The 22771-nt window shown below is 43.9% G+C and overlaps 1 protein-coding gene across 1 annotated transcript in view; it reads right to left on the bottom strand.

Moving 5' to 3' along the window:
- Nucleotides 1-22771, bottom strand: part of LOC117061167 (ovostatin-like) — a 49940-nt gene that overhangs the window by 14795 nt on the left and 12374 nt on the right. Inside the window, 12 exon segments of the mRNA XM_033173852.1 lie at nucleotides 1687-1863; nucleotides 4202-4285; nucleotides 5802-5853; nucleotides 7831-7952; nucleotides 10157-10283; nucleotides 11452-11680; nucleotides 13629-13740; nucleotides 14812-14947; nucleotides 15564-15731; nucleotides 17165-17314; nucleotides 18164-18430; nucleotides 20900-21049. Of these exon segments, the coding sequence (XP_033029743.1) occupies nucleotides 1687-1863; nucleotides 4202-4285; nucleotides 5802-5853; nucleotides 7831-7952; nucleotides 10157-10283; nucleotides 11452-11680; nucleotides 13629-13740; nucleotides 14812-14947; nucleotides 15564-15731; nucleotides 17165-17314; nucleotides 18164-18430; nucleotides 20900-21049 (1774 nt within the window).

The raw sequence follows: 22771 nt of genomic DNA, 5'->3' as shown, positions 1-22771 counted from the left end.
TCCATGATCACTGCAGATGGTGACAGCAGTCACGAAATTAGAAGACGCCTGCTTCTTGGGAGAAAAGCAATGACAAACCTAGACAGCATCTTAAAAAGCAAAGACATCACCTTGCCAACAAAGGTCCGTATAGTTAAAGCTATGGTTTTCCCAGTAGTAATGTACGGAAGTGAGAGCTGGACCATAAAGAAGGCTGATCGCTGAAGAATTGATGCTTTTGAATTATGGTGCTGGAGGAGACTCTTGAGAGTCCCATGGACTGCAAGAAGATCAAACCTATCCATTCTCAAGGAAATCGGCCCTGAGTGCTCACTAGAAGGACAGATCCTGAAGTTGAGGCTCCAGTACTTTGGCCACCTCATGAGAAGAGAAGACTCCCTGGAAAAGACACTGATGTTGGGAAAGATGGAGGGCACAAGGAGAAGGGGACGACAAAGGATGAGATGGTTGGACAGTATTCTCGAAGCTACTAACATGAGTTTGGCCAAACTGCGGGAGGCAGTGAAGGATAGGCGTGCCTGGCGTGCTCTGGTCCATGCGGTCACGAAGAGTCGGACACGACTGAACGACTGAACAACAACAACAATGCAGCGTTTTACTTTTTTTTACTGCATTAAAACTCCGACGCCATCCAATGTCATTCAAGGGGCCGTGTTCAGTTTCTCCTCCTGCCCTTTGCTTCTTCCAAAGGACACGGAGGGAGGAAGAATTAAAATGCGACCCCAGAGAGAGGAGCAGAGCAACCAGCAACCAGCCGCAGGAAAGAAACAGCATTTTGGAAAACGGTGTGACCGGGCATTACTTACATTTGACGGGGACAAAAACAAGGCAGAAAACGTTTTAATTAACAAGCATGCCCTGTGACATTCTAGAACATATATAATACTGTTCCAATAGAGGGGGGAAACGTTAAACAGGTCAGTGTAGATCCAACCCTTGATTTCCCTAAAGTGCTCAAGGTGATCTACATGGTTGTTACGTAAAATGTGACTATATGATTAGAACAACCTTAAGTGTTCTTAGGGATGCGGGTGGTACTGTGGTCTAAACCACAGAGCCTAGGGCTTGCCGATCAGAAGGTCGGCAGTTTGAATCCCCGCAATGGGCTGAGCTCCTGTTGCTCGGTCCCTGCTCCTGCCAACCTAGCAGTTTGAAAGCACATCAAAGCGCAAGTAGATAAATAGGTACCACTCTAGCGGGAAGGTAAACGGCATTTATGTGTGCTGCTCTGATTTGCCAGAAGCAGCTTAGTCATGCTGGCCACATGACCCAGAAAGCTGCCTGCGGACAAACGTCGGCTCCCTCGGCCAGTAAAGTGAGATGAGCGCCGCAACCCCTGAGCCGTTCGCGACTGGACTTAAAGGTAAAGGGACCCCTGACCGTTAAGTGTTCTTAATTAAATTAAAAGCCTGGATCCACAAATGCAGATCCACGTTGTGTTTCAAAAGTAAAATGGCCTTTCCAGTGGCAATTTTCAGAGAAGATGACGGGCAGTATGTGTGTTTGTGTACATGCAGTTCAATCCAATGCCACATTTAGTCCCGGGCAAAATGAATGCCAAGGTAAGTGTTAGCCATAAGGATGTAAGGAGAGCACTAATCAATCAGAGGAAAGGTCCATCTAGTCTAGTATTCTGTTCACACTGTGGCAAATGTGACGACCATGGAAAGCCCACAAGCCTCCTACCAGCGGTTAAGTATCCAATGGACTTGGATTTGGTCTCCTCATCCAGTTGTCCTGTTGCATTTAGATATTCCATGACGTAAATGATGGGTGCAAAGAGCGCCATGTTCTGCTCCCCACAGCCATAGGGCATCCGGAGAAGTTGGTGAAGGTTCTGCATGGCTGTGCCCATGAGGTCTCCTGTCAAAAATATTGTTTCGTGAGCATGGCATATGTGCATATTTTTGCAAGCAGTTTCCCCCCAGCACAATGCACTTGTGTGTATTTTCACCAACATATTTCATTTTTCTGCATGTTTCCCCCTTCATTTTTGCAAATGAATTTTTCTAAGCATTGTTCGCTTGGCAAACTGCACAGCAAACTGTGAACATTTCAAAAGACTGCGGTGTTTCCATTCACACATTGCTTCTGAAAGTGTGAATTTGATAGGTTCGGCTTCAAATGAGACCCGAATCAATTTTCTTCTCCAACCTACTTATCCTACATTGTAATATCAGGGATGTTGGAGGAAGAGCAAGCAATAGAGTGGTGAAAAGCCAAATGAAAAGCCCTGCTGGGACAGCCAAATTCAGTTAATAACCAGAGGGAATGATTTTACCTGGAAAAGCAAATCCCTTTTTGTTCTTCCCAACCCAAAAGGAACTTTAAAGATGCTGAGCACAAAAACCCTGGACCTGTTTGGCAGATTTCTTAACCAGAGGAACATCTCTTATGTCTATAATATTTTAGACAAATTGTTCAGAAGACACTGGGAGAGATTAAGTGATTCCGACCCTAAAACTGCAATGGCTGCCCTTGTGAGAAAACCACTGAAGCTACCCTGCTGAGTTTTGCCAGGATTCATACACTCAGAAGCGGCAGCCTTGCCTGCAAATTTCATCCAATTCTGTACCCAAAATAAAAAAGCCTCTTTTTTTAAAAAAGAGATCACATTCTGTATTTTAGAGGCACCTGGTACAAAAGGCTCTGGACCTTTTTGCTCTAATTTCTTCATCATTTCATTTCTATACCGCTTTATATTTTTTAAGAAAAAAAAATTATCCAAGAGGTTTACAACCTACATCCAACAAAACAATCCAAAATAAATGTCAAATATAAAATATACATTCAAGGCAGGAATGCATTAACAGGAAACTAAAATATTATCTTAAAGATTTCAAAATAAATGCATTACCAAGGAGGTCAACGACAGAATGCACATTTAACACAGTAAAATTAACAACAACAAAAATTATCTTAAACAGTTCAGAATAAAACATTATTAATTTGGCTGGCTTTATTCACTCTGGTGGGACTATTATTTCTTTAGTAGTAGGGGTGGGGGTGGGGAGACATAACACCAAGAGAGAGAGAGAGAGATGTAAAGGTCATTTTTTAAATTTCCCAATAGTGAATGGAGAAGAAAGAACCAAGAAGACTTGAACCCTCAAGTTGGATCAGGCAGCTCCAAAGTGGTCTGAGCCAAATCAGACTGTTTAAAATGCGAAGGGAGGGGGGGGGTCTAAGCTAAATATTGGTGTTGATGCACACCCCTAGAATAGTCCCCTCATGAAAGCTGCCCAAAAATGCTTCTGGATGCTCATTACACATGCAGAAATTGCTACACTTTTGCATACATGCTAGCCTTATTCCATGGAGCTATCAAACATCACTGGTTGCTGAGAACATATGCTTGTGTGGAAATTGTGCTCCTTGAGAATGGGCTGGTGTGCATAGTTAGACTTATGAACAAATGACATCTATATGGATTGTTACCATGTGGAACTCATTTCCTGATGCCTGAACATGGGAGCTCTTGCACTTGAACTAGGGAGGCTCAACAAGGGAGCAAAAATAGTCACAGGAACACCAGTAAAAATGGCATATATCTTTGCCAAGACAAGAATGGTTTACTGAGGAGGAGCTGCATGGCATGTGAAATCTGTAGCTTTGCCAATTGCAAAGTCAGAAGTGGAAGTAAAGCCGTTACGCCTATGGAGAAGTAAAGGTAAAGGTAAAGGGGACCCCTGACCATTAGGTCCAGTCGTGTCCGACTCTGGGGTTGCAGCGCTCATCTCGCTTTACTGGCCAAGGGAGCCGGCGTACAGCTTCCAGGTCATGTGGCCAGCATGACTAAGTGGCTTCTGGTGAACCAGAGCAGTGCATGGAAACGCTGTTTACCTTCCCGGCGGAGTGATACCTTTTTATCTACTTGCACTTTGACGTGCTTTCGAACTGCTAGGTGGGCAGGAGCTGGGACCCAGCAACGGGAGCTCACCCCGTTGCAGGGATTCGTACCGCCGACCTTCTGATCAGCAAGCCCTAGGGCTCTGTGGTTTAACCCGCAGCGCCACCCACGTCCCTATGGAGAAGTAGTAAAAGGCTAAAAGAAAAACAGACAAATCTTTTCTGACATGCAAGATGTCCCCTGACTCATAAGAAGCAAAGTAAGATTCCAATTAAAACATCTCCAAGATTACTACCCAAATGAGTGAGAGTGAATGACAACCTTGTCCTTGCAAGAAACCTATAAACTGACCTATGCAAGAGAAGTAAGCTCTGGCTGATCCTTCCACCAGATTTTCAGGGAGTTTCAGAGACACTGGCTCAGAGACGACAGCACCTGCAATTAAAACATTAAACTTGAAATGTATTTAAATGCATTTTTAAAATAACAATTTATTAAATTTCCAAATGTAACAAAAAATCTTCAACAAATTTTTGAGCCATAATTTTGATGGACTCCCCTCCCGATCTTGGTTTCATTATTTAATACGCTTTCACGCACGTTCTTAAAAAACCTTATACTCTTACTGTTTCAATTTTAAATCATCTTCATCGTGTTACAAGTGACATATATAAGTTTTCCTAATGTAAAAATCTATACACAAAGCTTAACAGATATGCATTAAACATTTAGCCCTTATTTTAAAGTTCAGAGTTCTCTTTCTTTCTTGGGTTTCAAATTAACTAATTTGTCCTGCATAGTTCAATAGTTTATTTTACCAATCTTATTTATTTATTTAAATGCAAAGGAGTATAGAAACCAAGTGCTACATGCAGAAAATAAGCATAAATAGGTGTACGACAGTCAACCTCAAGAGATTGATCTTGCTACCTATTTATAAATGTGGGCAAGCCCTCTTCTGTTTGTTCACATATACAATTCAAAAGCTTGCTGTGAGTGTCACTGCTATGTGAGGCAGGTTTTTTCTAGGTCTCCAGGTTTTGAAGGGTCCCTTGACAACACAGCCTCCAAGTGCTCTCCTGGCTTCCTTCCATGATTGATAGGGGTCTATCTCAGTTCTTTCACTGCGATACCATGACGCCATTCCTGGTTCATCTCTGACAGCAGCTCAGCCCTGACACCATCCCATTCACAAAAGATCTTGCCCAGAGAAAATTGCCCGGCCATTGCACAAAGATTGGCCAGGCATATTTTTTTCTGGACAAGGAATTCCATACAGTAACTGGGACATAAGAACTGAAGCCCTAGATCTCATGACGACCCACTCACAGTCGAGCAGTCTTGATGTTACCATACAAGGCTTTTTGTATATTTTATTACTGATGTTCCTGCACATTAGTGAAACACTGTGCAAAAAAGAATAGTCAACTAGTCATAAATACTGTAAAAAAATTGCTTTTTTTGCACACTAGGTATGTAGAGGAATGGAAGACAAAATGAATTGAACTGCAGCAAACTGCCTGTGTTTGTGCTCTGTACAACATTCAGATATATATGAAAACTAGAACAAAAGAGCCCAGTTCCACTTCAGAAACAATCCCAGGTAATTTGGAACAACACCAAAAATCAACAGAAATTCAGCTGAGGAGAGGAGAATGTTGGAAGCATTCCTCTTCTGACTTGGTACATCCTAATGATTTGACAGAGCTCAAAAACAAACCCCTAAACCCAGGTTTAATCATTTCCCCCATATAAGCCGAGCATAGAAAATTTGCAGCAGAAGTGATGCAAGGCTCTTCTTTATTTTTATTTTATTTGCAGGTAGCAGGAAAAAGGCAGCATCCCCAGTACAGTACTATTAGTTGATCCCATGAACCTTTCATTACTTTTTGACAGGTTCCTCCAGTTCCCATGCTCATAGTAGTCCACCAGAAGAGAGCAACCCTCTTACCTTTTGCACAGATAAGGCTGCTCTGAGTTAGTTCTCTTTCAATGCCTTCAGGCTATGAGAACAAAGAGGCAGAAAGAGGACATACAAATGAATGAATGAATGAATGAATGAAACAAAGAAATAGCAAAACGGAAATCCTAGATATTTATAAACGATAACTATCACCACTCACATTGAGAAGCAGTATTATATTGTAGCGTAACATGATGCTGATTTAAATCTGTCTTGGCTTACTATGACTTTTGGAATGTAACTCTCTGAATTCCCTTGCTTATCGTCAATCAGATTTTTGTTGTTTGTAGATGCTGGTTATTACTATGCAATTCACGAAAACAAACAAGACAGTCTAAGAGCAAGTTAAACATATAGCCTACACCCCGACGCCCCATGCAAGTTGTCAAAACATAAAACTGTCAAGTTCCGCCATTCATATGATCTGTTGCAAATATAAACAATTGTTGAGTTCTCATATCTCCCCACTCTTCTCTGCCTCCATCTCCTCTTGAGATCAGTAGTCACTGACCATTCGGACTAGTTATAAGACAGAAACTGCAGTTCTGCACATTGGCCACCTATATTTATTATTAACTTGTTTAGATCTTTAAGACAAAACCTATCAGATAACTCTATGGTATGAGACCCGTGGAACTAAACAGGAGCAGAACAAGTACATTTTAAAGATCCACCCAAGGAATCAAGATACTACATTTTTGGATGAAGTTCCAGTCCAAAGTCAATGAAGGTTTAGCCATCATTACTGGCTCTGTTTTAATTCTAGTTCATGCAGTGATTCAAGCTAATAGATCCACTTGTGGCAGATCTGTTGGACCTCTGTCTATGAATGACACTTAGGTTTATGAGGGCCAATAAATTGAAAACTGGATCCTGACCAAAGAAAGAGATCCTGTTGGTTGGTGGTTTTTCTGTCTTGGATGGTGATATTCAGTTGTTCTGGAGGGTGGCTGTAAAGGTAAAGTGGCCCCTAACCATTAGGTCCAGTTGTGTCCGACTCTGGGGTTGCGGCGCTCATCTCGCGTTACTGGCCAAGGGAGCCGGCATACAGCTTCTGGGTCATGTGGCCAGCATGACTAAGCCGCTTCTGGCGAACCAGAGCAGTGCACGGAAACGCCGTTTACCTTCCCACTGGAGCGGTACCTATTTATCTACTTGCACTTTGACGTGCTTTTGCACTGCTAGGTGGGCAGGAGCTGGGACCGAGCAACGGGAGCTCACCCCATCGCAGGGATTCGAAACACCGACCTTCTGATCAGCAAGCCCTAGGCTCTGTGGTTTAACCCACAGCGCCACCCGCGTCCCTGTTGGAGGGTGGCTGTACTCCCTGCTAAAGGATTAGGCTCACAGTTTGGGGGGTGCTTTTGACCCAGTTTTGCTACTGGAATTTCACAATGCAGAGTGCCTCATCGTTCAGCATGGACACTGAGGTCCAGCTCTGAGGGCCTTCTGGCAGTTCCCTCTCTGCGAGAAGTGAAGCTCCAGGGAACCAGGCAGAGGGCCTTCTCGGTAGTGCCACCTGCCCTGTGGAACACCCTCCCATTGGATGTCAAGGAAATAAACAACTATCTTACTTTTAGAAGACATCAACCCTGTTTAGGGAAGTTTTTAATGTTTGATGTTTTATTGCTTTGTTATTGATGATGATGATGGGAGCCGTCCAGAGTGGCTGGGAAAACCCAGCCAGATGAGTGGGGTATAAATAAATCATCACCATCATTTAACTTATTTTTCTTTCCTGCCTTTCAACTCATAAAGGCTACTTACGTTTTTAAAATGACAATAACACGAAGTACTTCGGATGTTATGCTGTAATTGCACAGTAGTGGAAGGAAAGGAAAAGTGGTGGAAGGAAACAAATGTCCAGTCCACTGGGTGTAAAACGCAGTGTGTAGCAAGTATGAGATACCCTTGCAGGGAAAAAAGGGAATTGTTCCACATTTGATCCTGACCAAATTAGCTAAATAGCCGCTGAGAAGGAAGCACATTTTTTGAAGCTCAGATCTTCTCACTGTACCTCGACTAGCAAGTTTCTGATCAAGGTGTCCTTCCGTCCCACATCCAAGCCCCCAGATGTTCCATTTCCACAGTCCCCGCTGTCTTTTGGAGCTTCAGCAGTAACAGACAAGGTCACATCACCTGAAAGCAAACATTGGGGGAGAAAAATCAGCTCTCCTTCCTCATGCGACAGGTGAGAAAACTTCAGAGAAGCCTTAGTCCTGAAAAGACAGGAGAAGTTATCTGCCAAGTCCAACCTGACTGAGGGTAGTGTGCATGTGCAAATCTTGGCCTGGAGAGAGCAATGGGATTGTGATCTCATGGCCCTGATATTTTTAAGGCAATTCCTCACCTTCTGCATCTACACTCTCAGGGCTCATCCAGACTTCCTTTGGCACCGTGTTTCTAGGCACAAGTCCAGACTTTAAAGGTCCATATAAGAACATTTTTAGTTTTTAGTTTTGTTCTGGCACTTTCCCTGGGAAAACCTGCATTTTACTTTTGAATCGGAGCAAGCAGTAATTGTGTGTGTGTGTGTGGATTGCCATTTGCTCCGATTCAGTGATAACACATGGATTCTCCTGCTAAAAGAGCTGGGACGAAAACCAGAAAACAAAACCCACTTGGATATGGAGCTTTAAAGCACAACGCAAAAGGAAGTCTGGATGAGCCCTTAGAAAGAAGGTTACAAACAGAAAACCGATTAGATTTTTTTGCCTTCTCTATGCACAAGGATCTGGCTCTCATTGTGCCAGTCTCTCTCTGGGACTTGCATGTAAATTACCCATGGTGGGTTGCCTTTTTGATATCCTTCCTGGAAAAGATGCAGCAAAAACCCAAACAAAAGCCTTTCATGGGCAAATTTTCAGCTTCTCAGATTTCTTCTACAGACACAACTCTGAAAGCAAGAAGGGTCAGGATACTGAAAAATTCCTACTGGGAAACTGGACCTGAGCTTACTAGAATGCAGAGCTGGTGGTTCATGCAAATGAACAAAAACAGAATTAAACTACTGAGTTCTACGGAGCTACAAAATTAGGGAGATGATCAACACTGGAAAACAGGCCAATTATATGCCTGCAAATTTGTGGTTACAGATGAGGGAGAAAATTGTTTCAGTTTGTATTTAAAGGTTTATATACCTACAGTAATTATAATTTCCTGACATAACATGCAAACTGACACACAGCCATCCTTCAAAATTTTCACTTCCGTTAATTTTGCAATGCAGTTCTCCAGCCAAGCAATGTGTATATAAATGCATGTAAAGCATGCATATGGATGCATAAATTAGTGAAACTATTTTTTTCTAATAAAATGAATTTTTGTATGTTGCCTTGTAAATATGTGTGTATTAGGCTAACAGTGGGATATTCAAATGGCAGTCAGGCCAACAATTTATAGGCACATGATATGAGTTGAAGCTCACAGAATTTTTCCTGGAGGTTTTCTAGAGAGAACTCTTTGAGACACTCCTGCTATGCCCTGACAAGGGGAGGGCTACACAAACCTGCATCTAAAAATGCGTACCCAGGGCCGGATTTAGGTTTGATGAGGCCCTAAGCTACTCAAGGTAACGGGGCCTTTTATATGTCCAGCTGTCCTTTGTCAACAAATTGTCGCTGTTTTTTGTGTTGAATATATGCTGTATAGTAATTTATGGACCTAATAGGTATCTAAAGCCATTTGCACATGTTGCCATGCAACCAGTCCATGCAGAATGTAGGCACCCTATATATAGAAATGAGCAAACCCGTGATATTTTTAGGGAGCAGGCTAGCAGGCGGGGCACACTACTTACATCACAGGAGTCTACACAATGTATGTAGGTTTTATTTTATTTGTTTTTTATCTTATATTTTGGAAATGTACATCCAGTTTTTTTTCTTTAATTTTTTTAGGGGCCCCAAGAGAGTGGGGCCCCAAGCTATAGCTTGTTTAGCTTATACGTAAATCTGGCACTGTGCGTACCGTAGGAGAAAAGTCACCCCCAAACGCTGATGAATTTTCATCATGGCTTTTTAATTTATTTATTAGAAAAAGATGAACAAACTGAAGTAGAGAACTAAATTCAAGAATGGAAAAATCAGAAAGTGAGAGAAAACAAAATGGACATAGTCACCCATCCCCAAACATCAAGCTGAAGGTACCCCACCAGAAGCTTGATAAAATCTCTTGATTTTACTGTCTTGCCGGGGGGGGGGCATGGTTATAGAAAAAAGACTTGGTTGGTCAGATGTGCAGGCATTCCACATTTACATTTGGTGAACTGAATTTCTTATGCAAGTTTAAAACAGACAAGACTACCAGTTTACAAAGCAGAGAGGAAGAAAAAGCTCACTCACCAAGTTTTTTAGCGCTAATATTCCAAATATATGTTTTCCTCTCACCACCACACACACATCCGTTATCATTCAAAGGTGAGAGAAGATGGGCTTGGAAATCCTGAGATTGGGCCATTGATACCTTGACCTGCCATAAAGGGGGAAACTACAGTTAATTAACACAGTTAGCTTGGCTTCCTAGGACTAAGGGAGGATGCTTTAACCTCAGACAGGGCAGAGAAAACCAAGACAAAAAGGTATTTCTTTCAGTCTCCTATACTATAGCAGGGATCTACAGTAACAGAAAACTTACCTAAAAACTAGAGCCAAAATTTGGAGACAAAATAAAATAAGGACAGTACTGGGATGGATTGGGAAAGGATAGAGGATGAACACAAGCTGAATAAATGCCAGTCAACTCCACTAAACACTTTCTACTTGGAAAGTGTTGGGTTGGGTGATAGCATTCTAGGCTACCTTGGCAGCTCTCATTAAGCAAAATCTAGCTTCTCTCTCCAAACACCATCATTGGAGAGGTTGGGTGAGATCATTCTAGCCCTCTTTCAGTTCCCTTCCTTCCCTTCTTCCTTATATGGTGCTGTAATTAATAACTGCAACAGTTTGGAGACAGTCTGTCTGGCTTTCTGAGAAACTGTAGTGATCTACAGATTTGGGACAACTCAATCCATTCTTCAGTTATTTGTAGCTACTGGTACTTCAACTTGAGCCAGACAGGGCACAAAGGGCCCTGAATTGGCCCAATTGGGTTCAGGATTTATCTGAATCTGGTGCACAGCACTAGTGTAAACAATAACTCTGCCAGATCAATGAACCAATGTAGTTCAACCATCAGAAGGCACTGTAAATGTTCCAGGTATATCCTTTGCACATAACTGCTTCTATTTTTTTAAATACAAATGCAAAAACAATAAATGGGAATATGTTATAAATTAAGCCAGCTAATTAAAAAGACAAGTTGTTTATATAGGCCAAATAAAGGCCTGACAGAGTGCAACTGGTTTAGCCATCAGTCTCACTTCCCACGGAATTGTAGTGAGAAGGGAGCTAGAGATCTCTGAAAGGAAATTCTCAGCACCTTAACTAACTACAGTCCCCAGGATTCCTAAGAAAAGGCACAATATCTAAACTGGTACTATGTGTTTGTAAGTGTAATGTGCTTTAGTCTAACCTTTTCCTGTTTATCTCACTGATGTGGATGGTGGATGGTTTGTACCCCAACCCCGTCCCCCAAAAAACAATATGCAAGGGTCTTTTCTAGACATGAAAGGGAACAAAGAAGGAGTGAGAGGATGAACCTGAATGCATCCCTCCAGGTAGTTGAAGACATTGACTCTACAGAGGAAATCTTCCCCTCTAACTATGGAGTAAGGCAGCGTTATATCCACGAAGAATGGCTGGAAGGCAATCAGGGTGGCAGGCTTTGAGATGCCAAACCCAGCCTGCTTCTCCAAGCAGAAGGCACTGGCTTTCCACTCTGTGATGGTATCAGGAACGATGTAGGTGAGTTCTGCATGTCCATCTGAACTAATGAGGAAAAAAACAAAAAAGATATATATAGAACCATAGGCGTGACTATTTATATCCACAATACTGAGATGAAAAGCCTCACCATGTTCTTATGGTGTTGGGTTAAGTTGAAATCCACATCACTTTTTAGAAAATCACTCTTTCTACTGCAGCAGGCTACACTTTATGTACTGTTCTTGCTAACCCCCTTCTGATAATTGGAGAAAGACAGGACCCTCGTTGTTTTTGGATAGCAGTAGGGGTGGGAGAAGCAACATGACCTCGCAAGGACCAAGTCCAGAGTTACAGCAGATGCAAAAATCATTTGGTTTGCAGCATAGAAACTCTGCTAGCGGGGAGCAGCAAAAAGATTTGAGGGAATGGCGTATGTTTAGCCTGGTAAAGAGGAGACTGAGGGGAGATATGATGTTGTTGTTGTTGTTCAGTCGTTCAGTCGTGTCCGACTCTTCGTGACCCCATGGACCAGAGCACGCCAGGCACGCCTATCCTTCACTGCCTCCCGCAGTTTGGCCAAACTCATGTTAGTAGCTTCGAGAATACTGTCCAACCATCTCATCCTCTGTCGTCCCCTTCTCCTTGTGCCCTCAATCTTTCCCAACATCAGGGTCTTTTCCAGGGAGTCTTCTCTTCTCATGAGGTGGCCAAAGTACTGGAGCCTCAACTTCAGGATCTGTCCTTCTAGTGAGCACTCAGGGCCGATTTCCTTGAGAATGGATAGGTTTGATCTTCTTGCAGTCCATGGGACTCTCAAGAGTCTCCTCCAGCACCATAATTCAAAAGATATGATAGCCATCTTCAAATAGCTAAGAGGCTATCACATGGAGGATGGATGGCGCAAGCTTGTTTTCTCCTGCTCCGGAGGCTAGGACCCAAACCGATGGCTTCAAGTTACAAGGAAGAAGAGTTGGACTAAATATCAGGAAGAACTTTCTGGCAGTAAGAGCTGTGTGACACTGGAATAGACTCCCATGAGAGATAGACTCTCCTTCCTTGAAAGTTTTTAGGCGGGTGTTGAATGGTCATCTGCCATGCACGGTTTTCTTGAGATTCCTGCATTTCAGGGAGTTGGACTAGATGACCCTCAGGGTCTTTTCCACCTCTACAATTCTAGGATTCCATAAACAGAATCAAACCTGTGCAGAAATTGCCAGACAGGGCAGTGAAAGGCCTTCTGTGGTTTGCATAACGCAACCTTATTTGCAAGACTCAGAATATGCACTGAACTCAGGGAATGTCCCAGCTAGATTTTGGTAGATCTCAGGCAATGTACCCTCAGAAGCATCCGTTTAACTTGAAAGAGGAATGACATGCAAGGAGGAGGGATCAGGAAGATGGATCCTGTGGCCCACTAGATGTTGCTGGACTCCCAACTCCCATTATCCTCGGTCAGCATAGCTAATGTAGTCCAGAAACATCTGGAGGGCCACAGGTTAACCACCCCTGGGGTAGAACCAGGGATGGTTGAATCTGCCAGTTTTGCTTCTCTCAGGTTTCCATTTTTCCAATCTTAAATTCATTCCTGCATCAGTTTGTTATTCTAAAGAAGTCTTTATGAAAATTCATCAGCATTTGGGTGCAAATTTCTCTTGCACGCAGCTTTGTATGCAATCTTGCCCAATACATAACAGTAATTTTTTTGCAAAGCATATTTCCCCTAATCTTACACATTCTTCTAAGTTACATTTACTGATACATGCATTTTTATACATGGGTGGAGAACTTCACTGCAAAATTTGGAGACGTGCAAATTCTGAAGGATGACTTTGTTTTGGTTTGCATATTGCTTCAGAAAGTGAGAATTAGCTATATTCACCTTTAAATGCAAAGTATAACAGTATCCTCCCTCATCCCCAGGTAGAACAAACTGGGTGCTGACCAACTCTGGATACTCATTGTTCTTTGCAAAAATTTTGGCCAATGCCAGTAACAGCCAATATCAACTCACCCAATACCAAACAGTTCCCATATCCAAGTTTCAGGGAAGAACTTCCGAACAGTCTCAATAACTTTATCTAGAGATACATCTCCTGGAGGAGGAGGTGGTGGTGGTGCAGATTCTAAAACAATAAGAAAGGATATCTGGACTCTTAGTTCCATGAGAGAATGATGCAGGGCTAATATTTCCAGCAGTATCTCCGTGTTTTTGATAACATGCAGGTGGGTCTTCATGCACACACAATGCATCATTTGATGTTGAAATTACTGAGCAATGGGCAAGCACCGCTGGCCACTACAATCACCTGGATATCCAGGTTCAGGTCTGGATCCAAGAGAGTATTACCCAAACGATAAGCCTGCTGCTCCAGGAGGAATGCAGTACTATCCCGTATAGGCTAAACATATAATCCAGGACTACTAGAACCCCAGGAAACTTGTCTGGAATAAACTTTGGCTGGTTCACTTTCATCCAGTCCAAAACTGTTGCCACATACAGATTCAGAACTTCCACTACCTCCATCTACATATGGTTGACACCAAACTCCAGGTGACATCTCTTAGCAACTTCATGTAGGTGTGAAAAAGCCTGTGAGATGCAACAGGCTTCTGGCACAGGGCAGAACAGCAGTTCCCCATTGCTACCTTCTCGAAACTACTCGCTAGGTAAGCCCAGAATAGTAAACCCCCCCTCCCATCCCTAAAAGGCACTCCAGAAGGAGACCATGTTCAATGGTAGCTGTTATGTACTGAGCTGAATCCTAGAACAATAGGATCCAGAATGCAGCAGTCTGATTGGTCCTAGAACAATAGGATCCAGAATGCAGCAGTCTGATTGGTCTGCAAGAGCCATCCAGCTCCAGTTGGAAGTGAATCTGTGACCTGATTGGCCTGCAAGAGCAGCCAATCAGGCTCCTGGAGGAAGTGAATCCACAACCTGATTGCCCTACAGGAGTAGCCCAGAATTAGCCAATCACGTGGGGCCCATTGTGTAAATAATGTATATATAGCAGACGTTTTGGGGAAAGATCCATTCATTGCTACTATGAGCTGAATAAAGAGCATGAAATTCACACTAGACTCCGAGTATATTTCAGTAGCAAAAGCTGAGGAAAAGTCCAGGATATTCTGCAGTACTACACTTCATTCTCCATCTAACTTTACCGTTGTGCACCACCCCAGGCCCAAATTACCTGCAAAGATAGGACCAGATGTGGTTGTGGCAAAACGACCAAATGACTCATCAAAAGGCCGAAAAGGGCCACTGCCACTGGAGCATATAACTGGTTGCCGAAGCCGGGAGTTGGTTACAAACTTTACACCCGTAGCCTGAATTTGAAAATAATAATAAATAGCTCAAGATTTTGTGCAAATTCCTCTTTTTCTTAATATCACTATCATCTCCATTATTTCTTTATTTAGATCATTTCTTCCTAGGGACAGATGGATATGTCAATTTCAGATTCTCTCCCTTTCTCATATTTCTAATCTTAAATTCTCCACATTTCTACATGATTGCAACTTTTGAAAAAAGATTTCTCATGAAAATTAATCAACATCTTAGTGCAAATTTCTCCTTATTTTATATGCAGTTTTTGCCTAATATAAACATATTTGCAAAACAGTTTACACCAGTTCTCCTCCTTGACCACATTCCAGCTCTACTCCACTTGATGTCAGCTGATTGAGTCATATGGGTTTCCTGCTGAGTCACCTGACACTTTAGAATGTATAACCTTTAATATTCCAAACTCCATTTCATTGACTGCTGTGTAATTTGAAAGCTAGTTAGGAATATTCAAATCATACATTTTTAGTCATGTACCAGTGGAATGTTGCTGAGAATCACTAAAAAAAATACCCTCCAAAACACTATTGAGAATGGAGATGGTTAGACATGACATTTCTCTTAACTGCTCACAAAAGAACTATGTGCAAGTCTTACTCTTATTTGTCCATAGATATCTGGTCCATAGTTTATGTTAGCAGGAGCATAATACAAGCCATTATAAAATACGTTTTCTGGTGGAATGCAAGGCTCTTGGGGATCATCCTCTAGGTTGAGCCCATTGAAGTAGTAATCAAACATATCATACCGAAGGAGACTGTAGACCTAAGAAGGAGAAACCAGTGCAGAAGACTGTTATAAACAGGGCTAAAAATAAAATGAAATTCTGGACACAGAAACTGAAATTTTGTGTCACAAATGACTGAAATGTTCAGCCTGCACAGGGTGGGACCTGTGCTTGCCTTGGAAGATTCCATATTGTACAACCTTGGCTTTTAGTAGGGCTGCCATACGTCTGGGAATCAGGCTGCAAAAAAGGAGTCAGGGCAGATTTTTTTTTTGCAGAATCAGCAATATGGCAAGTAGGGCGATTTTTATAAATCCAAAAAAAGTCTCAAAAAGCTTTTTTGGAGGTGGGTGGGGGGAGATGTTCCAAATAAAGCTACAACTTTGTCTGGATTTTCACTTTAGCTTTTAGTGCATCTCTTACAGAAGAGGCACATCAGCAAAGCAGAAGTTTCTGTTATAAACATCTCTGCTGCCCTTGCAACCTCTCAGCCAATCCTTTGCCATCCTGGTTACCACTTAGGGTGGCAGGGTGGGAACAAGCAGAGACTCATACCCAGAGCACGACAAAACATGTCTCGACTAGGGCACAAAAGCCCGAAAAGTAGCAAGGTGGTGAGAAAGGTCTAGAAACGCCAGAGCTGGTGAATTCACCGTGAATGAGTTTGGTCTTTCAAATTTCAGTGGCACCCTGTACAAGCCCCAAATTTGGTGCCCCCACCTCTCATATTCTGTTCTGCGTGTGCACTGCGTCATACTTGCAGTGCCCTACAGCGTCCCCTTCAACTCGGTGGACAGCACAGGGGAACTGGTCACGCTGCCCTAGATCCACCTCTGGCCATGGTTGGAAAGGTGGCGGCATTCTTTACTGTGTCACTCAGTATCAGGGACGTGGGTGAATTGAATGCCTGGGAAGAGTCTGACTCTGGAGACGAAGGAGTGTCAGTACAAAGGGAGCAAGAGTCTGACTCTGGAAGCGAGGGATTGCAGCCACAGACAGAGCAGGAGTGGGTTAGTTCAGCCGCCCTTCATCAAGAGTTCCCAGACTCGGAAAGCTCACAGGCAGAGGGAGGGGAGGAGATAGATGTCATTGAGGGAGTTGGCAGGCAACCAGGAGGTAGACAGCATTTAGAGGGATCTTTGTTTGATAGCGGGGGGGGGGGAGTTCATCCATCTTCTCCCCAAACCAGAAGAGCTGAAAGGGTTAAAATGCAACGGAGGTACAAAAGAGGAAGGACTGGACTTTGGCGCCCTTCGTGCTGTGACAGGGGCGGAGACTCAGAGTGACCAACTCATAGCTAAGAGCGGCAGGCTCAGAGCTGTGCTCTGGATGTAAATTGTAGATAAACATGGCATAAAGCTGCCAGAATCTCTTTAATTCTTATTGGGGCTTGCTTGCCTGCCCGAGATCATTACACTCGGCATACAAGATTCGGTGTGGGCAGAAACAGGCAGGTGGCTGGTGCACTTACACTTTCAGCTGACAATTCTGTCTCTGGCTTCAAGAGAAGAACGCTCTGGTCCACAGCTCGCAGAGCACAGTGGGAGTTGGCAGCAGCTTTGATATGGAGGCTGACATTTGAAGCTGGAAGAGCTTCCTTCACGGAGAACTGGAGGCTGACCTGAAATCAAGTATAAAACATTTAAAGGGTTAATTTCACGGGAGGGCCAACTGATTTCTAGTTGATCTAAATACAAAACCTTCTTTCCATCTCAGACTCTTAGAAAGCCACCATACTTAGACTGACACACCTGTTGTGGCCTATTGTGTTACACCGGGTTTGTTTCACTTATCGGTAGGGGTTTCCTGTATAGCTGAATAAGAAAATGAATTATGGAGTGGGGCACATTTATTTCATCTTCTAGCTGAACATGTCTTATGCTTGTTGGAATGGATGGCTAGTCCCCAGGCTATGAAACATCATCAGAGAGGGAGGAAAGCTGATGCTGAGGGGGATTGTTAGACCAGTGTTTTTCAACCTTTTTTGGGCAAAGGCACACTTGTTTCATGAAAAAAATCACGAGGCACACCACCATTAGAAAATGTTAAAAAAAATTAACTCTGTGCCTATATTGACTATATATAAAGTAATTCTCTTGAATTTTTCAATTTTTCCCACAGCACACCAGGCAACATCTCGCGGCACACTAGTGTGCCACGGAACAGTGGTTGAAAAACACTGTTAGACAACCACTAAACACTTGTCCCCACAATCTGGTGTAAGCCATACAACTTCCATACAATGAGCAAATTTCTGAAATTCCAGAAGACCAAAAAGAGACTAAAGCTTAACCCACCCAGCTTTTCAAGGAGCTTTCCTAAGAACAAATTGCCATGCTCCACACTATTAATGTCAGCGCACAACCCCAGAGTCGTCCACGACTGGACCTAACGGTCAGGGGTCCCTTTACCTTTACCTTTAGCTGCATATGCAGTGTTTTGCGGTTCTTACCTCATTGTGTTATCTTACCTTATTGTGGAAGCACTTCTCTATCTCGAATCTGGCAGTATCAGCAACCACCTCCCTCTCAGGATGTAGAGTATAGACCAGCAGCGTGGCAACGGGAGCCATGTTTGGATCGACAGAAAGTGAGATGTAAAAGTGGCCTTTGGAAGCTCCCAAATCATCTGCATGGAGAACAATGAGAGACAAGCTGGGATCATCAGCTGGCAACTGCCTGAAACTGAAGGCTCCTGGCAGAGGGCTTTGAGAGAAGACGATAAAGAGGCTTGCACACTTACAAAATTTACACTGGCTCAACAGACTCAATCACAAATATAATAAATAACCAATGGGGTTTTAAAAAAAAAGAATGTATGTGGTGGGGCAGGAATTTGCACAGTTTGCAAGCAAAATCAAGGAAGATATTTCACCTTCATTCTTCCTATACCCAGAGCTACGGTGGCCCACCCAGTTTTTTTCCGCCTGAGGCAAAATGGGAATGTGCTGACCTTGCTGCCTCCCCCCTGCCTTCCTCTGCCAAAGCTTCACTTACCAGGGTCATTGGGTGTGGTGCCCTGGGGGACTCCACCACCTGAGGCAGCTATCTCAGTCCGCCCCATGGGCGGGCTGGCCTGACCCAGAGCCTCTAACATATGGTACCTCCCTCCAAGAAAACAAATCACTTTGGGGAAGAGAGATGGAGTAGTAGCCAGATTGAGGTTTCAAAGGCTGGAAGGTCCCAGATTATTCCCAAGTGGGGGGGGGGACAAACAAACTGCTGTTGTGGGGGCAATGTGGTACCTCCTGAAGTCTAATACCCTAAGGGTTTACTGTGGAATGAGGCAGGGAGGTTGAACAGTTTTTCCAAGATCAGCCATACGGTGTAGTTCAATTTGGAAACTAATGAAGAAAAGCTCTCAACGTTTTGGGCATATTGGAACTGAATGCTTGCCAACACAGCTAAGAGCAGAATGAGGAGCAACAATAGCTGTGGTAAGAGGAAACAACACGCAACAGTAGGAGGGGGTTTACTCGTACCCTTCAAAATGGCCATTTCACGAGGAAAACAAAACACCACTAAATTTTGGCACAGCCCTACTTACCCTACGGAGGGTGACAACGTTTCTGCCTGAGTTTATAATTTTGTTCTTCACCAGTACCTGTGTATACCAAGTGGGAAATAAGCAATAGGCAGTGTAAACTCAAGGGGTGTGGAAAAGTATAGTTAAAAAAATCACTTCACAGCAGAATCTCAAATTATGAATGCAGATTTGGAACCCCTTTCAAATTCTGAAATGTATCAAAACTATTTTCCTCTTTCCTCTTCAGTGAATCCTTATGCACCTTGTACAAAATAATTAATTATCCTGCGCACACAAAAACTGGCAACGTTTACTGTGCAATAGTTGTCATCTGTCCTTATGTCACTCAGTAACTATGGCCCATAGTAGCAGCGGCGGAATTCCTGATAGTTCTTATCCTTTGAGCAAGTGAATCTCAATTTTTTGAGCTCAGCACACTCGGGAAGGGAGAATCTGCAAGGACTTCTCCCAGCTGGGTGGCGAGGCTTTGCAAGGGCTTTTCTTGAGGGGAATCCCTTGCAGAACCTCATGACCCCCCCCCCCCAGCTCAGGGCTTTTTTGCCCCAGGAGCCCAAATGTCTCAGGCCACCCCGGGTTTAGTGTTATGTGATCGAGCTACAATGAGCCTTGAGCATCCCTCCCTCCCACCCTCCTCCTTTAGAGGGACTTTGTTTCTTGGAAAAAAAAAACATCACCTCAAACCCTACTGTATAGAGGCTCCATCTTTTAACTAACCATCATTTAAATTAACCAGTGTCTATAGTTGAGATGGCATGCTAAACTGTAATTGCTCTAAAACAGAAATGGAAGCGTAGAATGTCCTATTTGCAGCTGCATCAGAGGAGGAGGTTGGAGTATGTGAACCCAAAGTGGATGCAGGCTCGTTCATTCTCCGTAACACCAGCTATGATTTACTATTATAGCCATTCTCTTCGTCTGTGGTTTGTTCTGGTCTGCTATATCCTGCTGCTCTGCACAGGGGCAGAGGAAAGGAGGTGCGGTGGGGGTGGGTCGCCCCGGGTGTCACCACTGAGGGGGGCGACAAAATGCCAGGCGACACTCACTGCAGGGGCCTGCAGTGCACCCAAGCCAAGCGTCTCTCCTGGGAGTGACGCGGTGGCTGGGTGCCCACAGGCTCCGCGCTGCCCCAAATGGTCTGCCCGCCGCCTCTCCCTCAGCTGTAGGGTGGCTGAGTGGGAGGAGGCAGGCAGACTCTTTGGAGGCCCCACGGAGCGTCCTGCCCTGGCTCACCCCACCCTGTGGGTGACAGGCCCTGCCCTTGGGTGCAGGGTACATGCACTGCCCAGGCGCCTGATCGGCTTGCTCCGCTGCTGGCTCTGCATTGGCTCAAATGCTTTGGGAACACATTTTCGCCACAGAACAGTTTACAATAATCATTCCTGAAAAAGATTTCATTGCAACAAGTCAGGTAGCTTAATAAAAATGCCTTCTCGACATCTGATTGAGGGTCACATACCCCCTTTCGCATTTTGGTGGGGCCCTGTTTGTTTGTTTGTTTTGTTTGCTTGCTTGCTTGCAGGCATATGCCCCCCCCGGCAATAAATACTTCCATGTCAAATAAAGAAAACTGAGCAACTCTTTGATACTTACAAAGAAATAGAAGACTGCAGTGTTCTGTCTTTTTATATTCAGGGCTGTAGGAGACTTTGATTCTCCTGACTTGGCCGCATGGCAACTCTTCTGGCACTTGGTGTATATTCACAAAACTATCTGTTCTGGAGTAGAAGCGCTGGACTGAATAATAGGCCTCTGGATAGTAGGGTAATAACCAGCCATCACTGTTGCAATTTTCATTGGGTTTGTATATTAGCTGTAGGCACGGGGAAGGGAGGGCAGAGGGGAGGAAGATGTAGAAATCAGCACATCACATTATTTCTCTATGGGAAATTGGACAAGTCAGGGTCATTGGAAGCCTTCGGATTACAAGCTGCAAATAGGGACACACAGCTTTAGTGACTGATTGTTATTTTTTTTGTTTATTAATTGAATTTAGATACCGCCCTATAGCAGGGGGGGTTTCAGGGCGGTTCACAGAATAAAATCAAGATATAAACCCACGAAAACAACAACCCAATAGCCCCCCCAAAAAACCCCACATTTTAAAGGCATGGGATGTAAATAAGATCAATCAAAGGCCTGGTTAAAAAGGAATCTTTTTGCCTGGCGCCTAAAGGTGTATAATGAAGGCGCCAGGTAAACTTCCCTGGGGAGAGCATTCCACAGGTGGGGAGCCACTGCAGAGAAGGCCCCATTCTTGTGTTGCCACCCTCCAGACCTCTCGAGGAGGAGGCACATGAAGAAGAACCTCAGAAGATGATCTCAGGGTCCAGGTAGGTTCATATGGAAAGAGGTGGTCCTTGAGGTATTGCGGTCCTGAGCCACTTAAGGCTTTATGGGTCAAAATCAGCACTTGGAATTGGGCCTGGAAACTAATTGGTAGCCAGTGCAGTCAGACCAGGATCGGTGTAATATGCTCAAACCGTCTTCCTCTGGTGAGCAACCTGGCCACTGAATTCTGCATTAGCTGAAGTTTCCAAATCATCTTCAGGGGCAGCCTATGTATAACGCATTGCACCTAGAGGTTGCCAGAGCACAGACCAGGGGTCAGCAAACTTTCACCAGGGGGCCGGTCCACTGTCCCTCAGACCTTATGGGGGGCCGGACATATTTTGAAAAAAATATATGAACGAATTCCTATGCCCCACAAATAACCCAGAGATGCATTTTAAATAAAATTCTACTTATGTAAACTACGCTGATTCCCGGACCGTCCGCGGGCCGGATTTAGAAGGTGATTGGGCTGCATCCGGCCCCCGGGCCTTAGTTTGGGGACCCCTGGCAAAGGACTGTTGGAGATTCATTCCCGTGTCTGCAGTCATGGGATTGTTGTCTATCACATGACGGTGTATGTTTTCATTCCAGAGTGGGAAGTGACGGAGACAGGATGTTTGTGTTACTGTGTTCCGTGAAGTGGGACTATTGTCTTTTGCTCTTTCTCTTTGCTGTTTGATGCTAAAGAGAGAGGGAGCCATGTTGCAGTGCTCCGTGTATGTTTATATGTAAATAAAGTAGATTAGCCAAAATGCTGAGTTGCTGAGGTCTGTTTACGCATGCTGCGAAGACTCTGTGGATCCTAAGTGTGCTGATGCTTCTTGGTATCAGTTGCTGTGATGTTCAGGCAGAAGAAAGCTTTTGAAGTTCCCGAACGAATGACCGGAAGGGAGAGAACATGCCAGTCGGGCATGTGTCTCTGCCAGGGTCCTACACGAGAGTAGGAAGCTCCTGCTAACATAGACAACAGTAGTTAGGCTACCCTGGCCAGATAGGGGTGTAGCTGGGCCACCAGCTGAAGCTGATGGAAGGCACTCCGAGGCTACTGAGGCCACCTGAGCCTCAAGCGACAGCAAAGGATCCAGGAGCCCCAACTATTATTGGAGATACCGTATTTTTCTGTGTATAAGACAATGCTTTTTGCTAAAAAATATTAGGCAAAAATTGGGTGTCGTCTTATACACTGATAGTGAATGCAGAG

This window comes from Lacerta agilis, chromosome 16 (assembly GCF_009819535.1).
Source record: "Lacerta agilis isolate rLacAgi1 chromosome 16, rLacAgi1.pri, whole genome shotgun sequence".
Classification (NCBI taxonomy): Eukaryota; Metazoa; Chordata; class Lepidosauria; order Squamata; family Lacertidae; genus Lacerta; species Lacerta agilis.
This window is presented reverse-complemented; position numbering and strand designations above follow the sequence as displayed.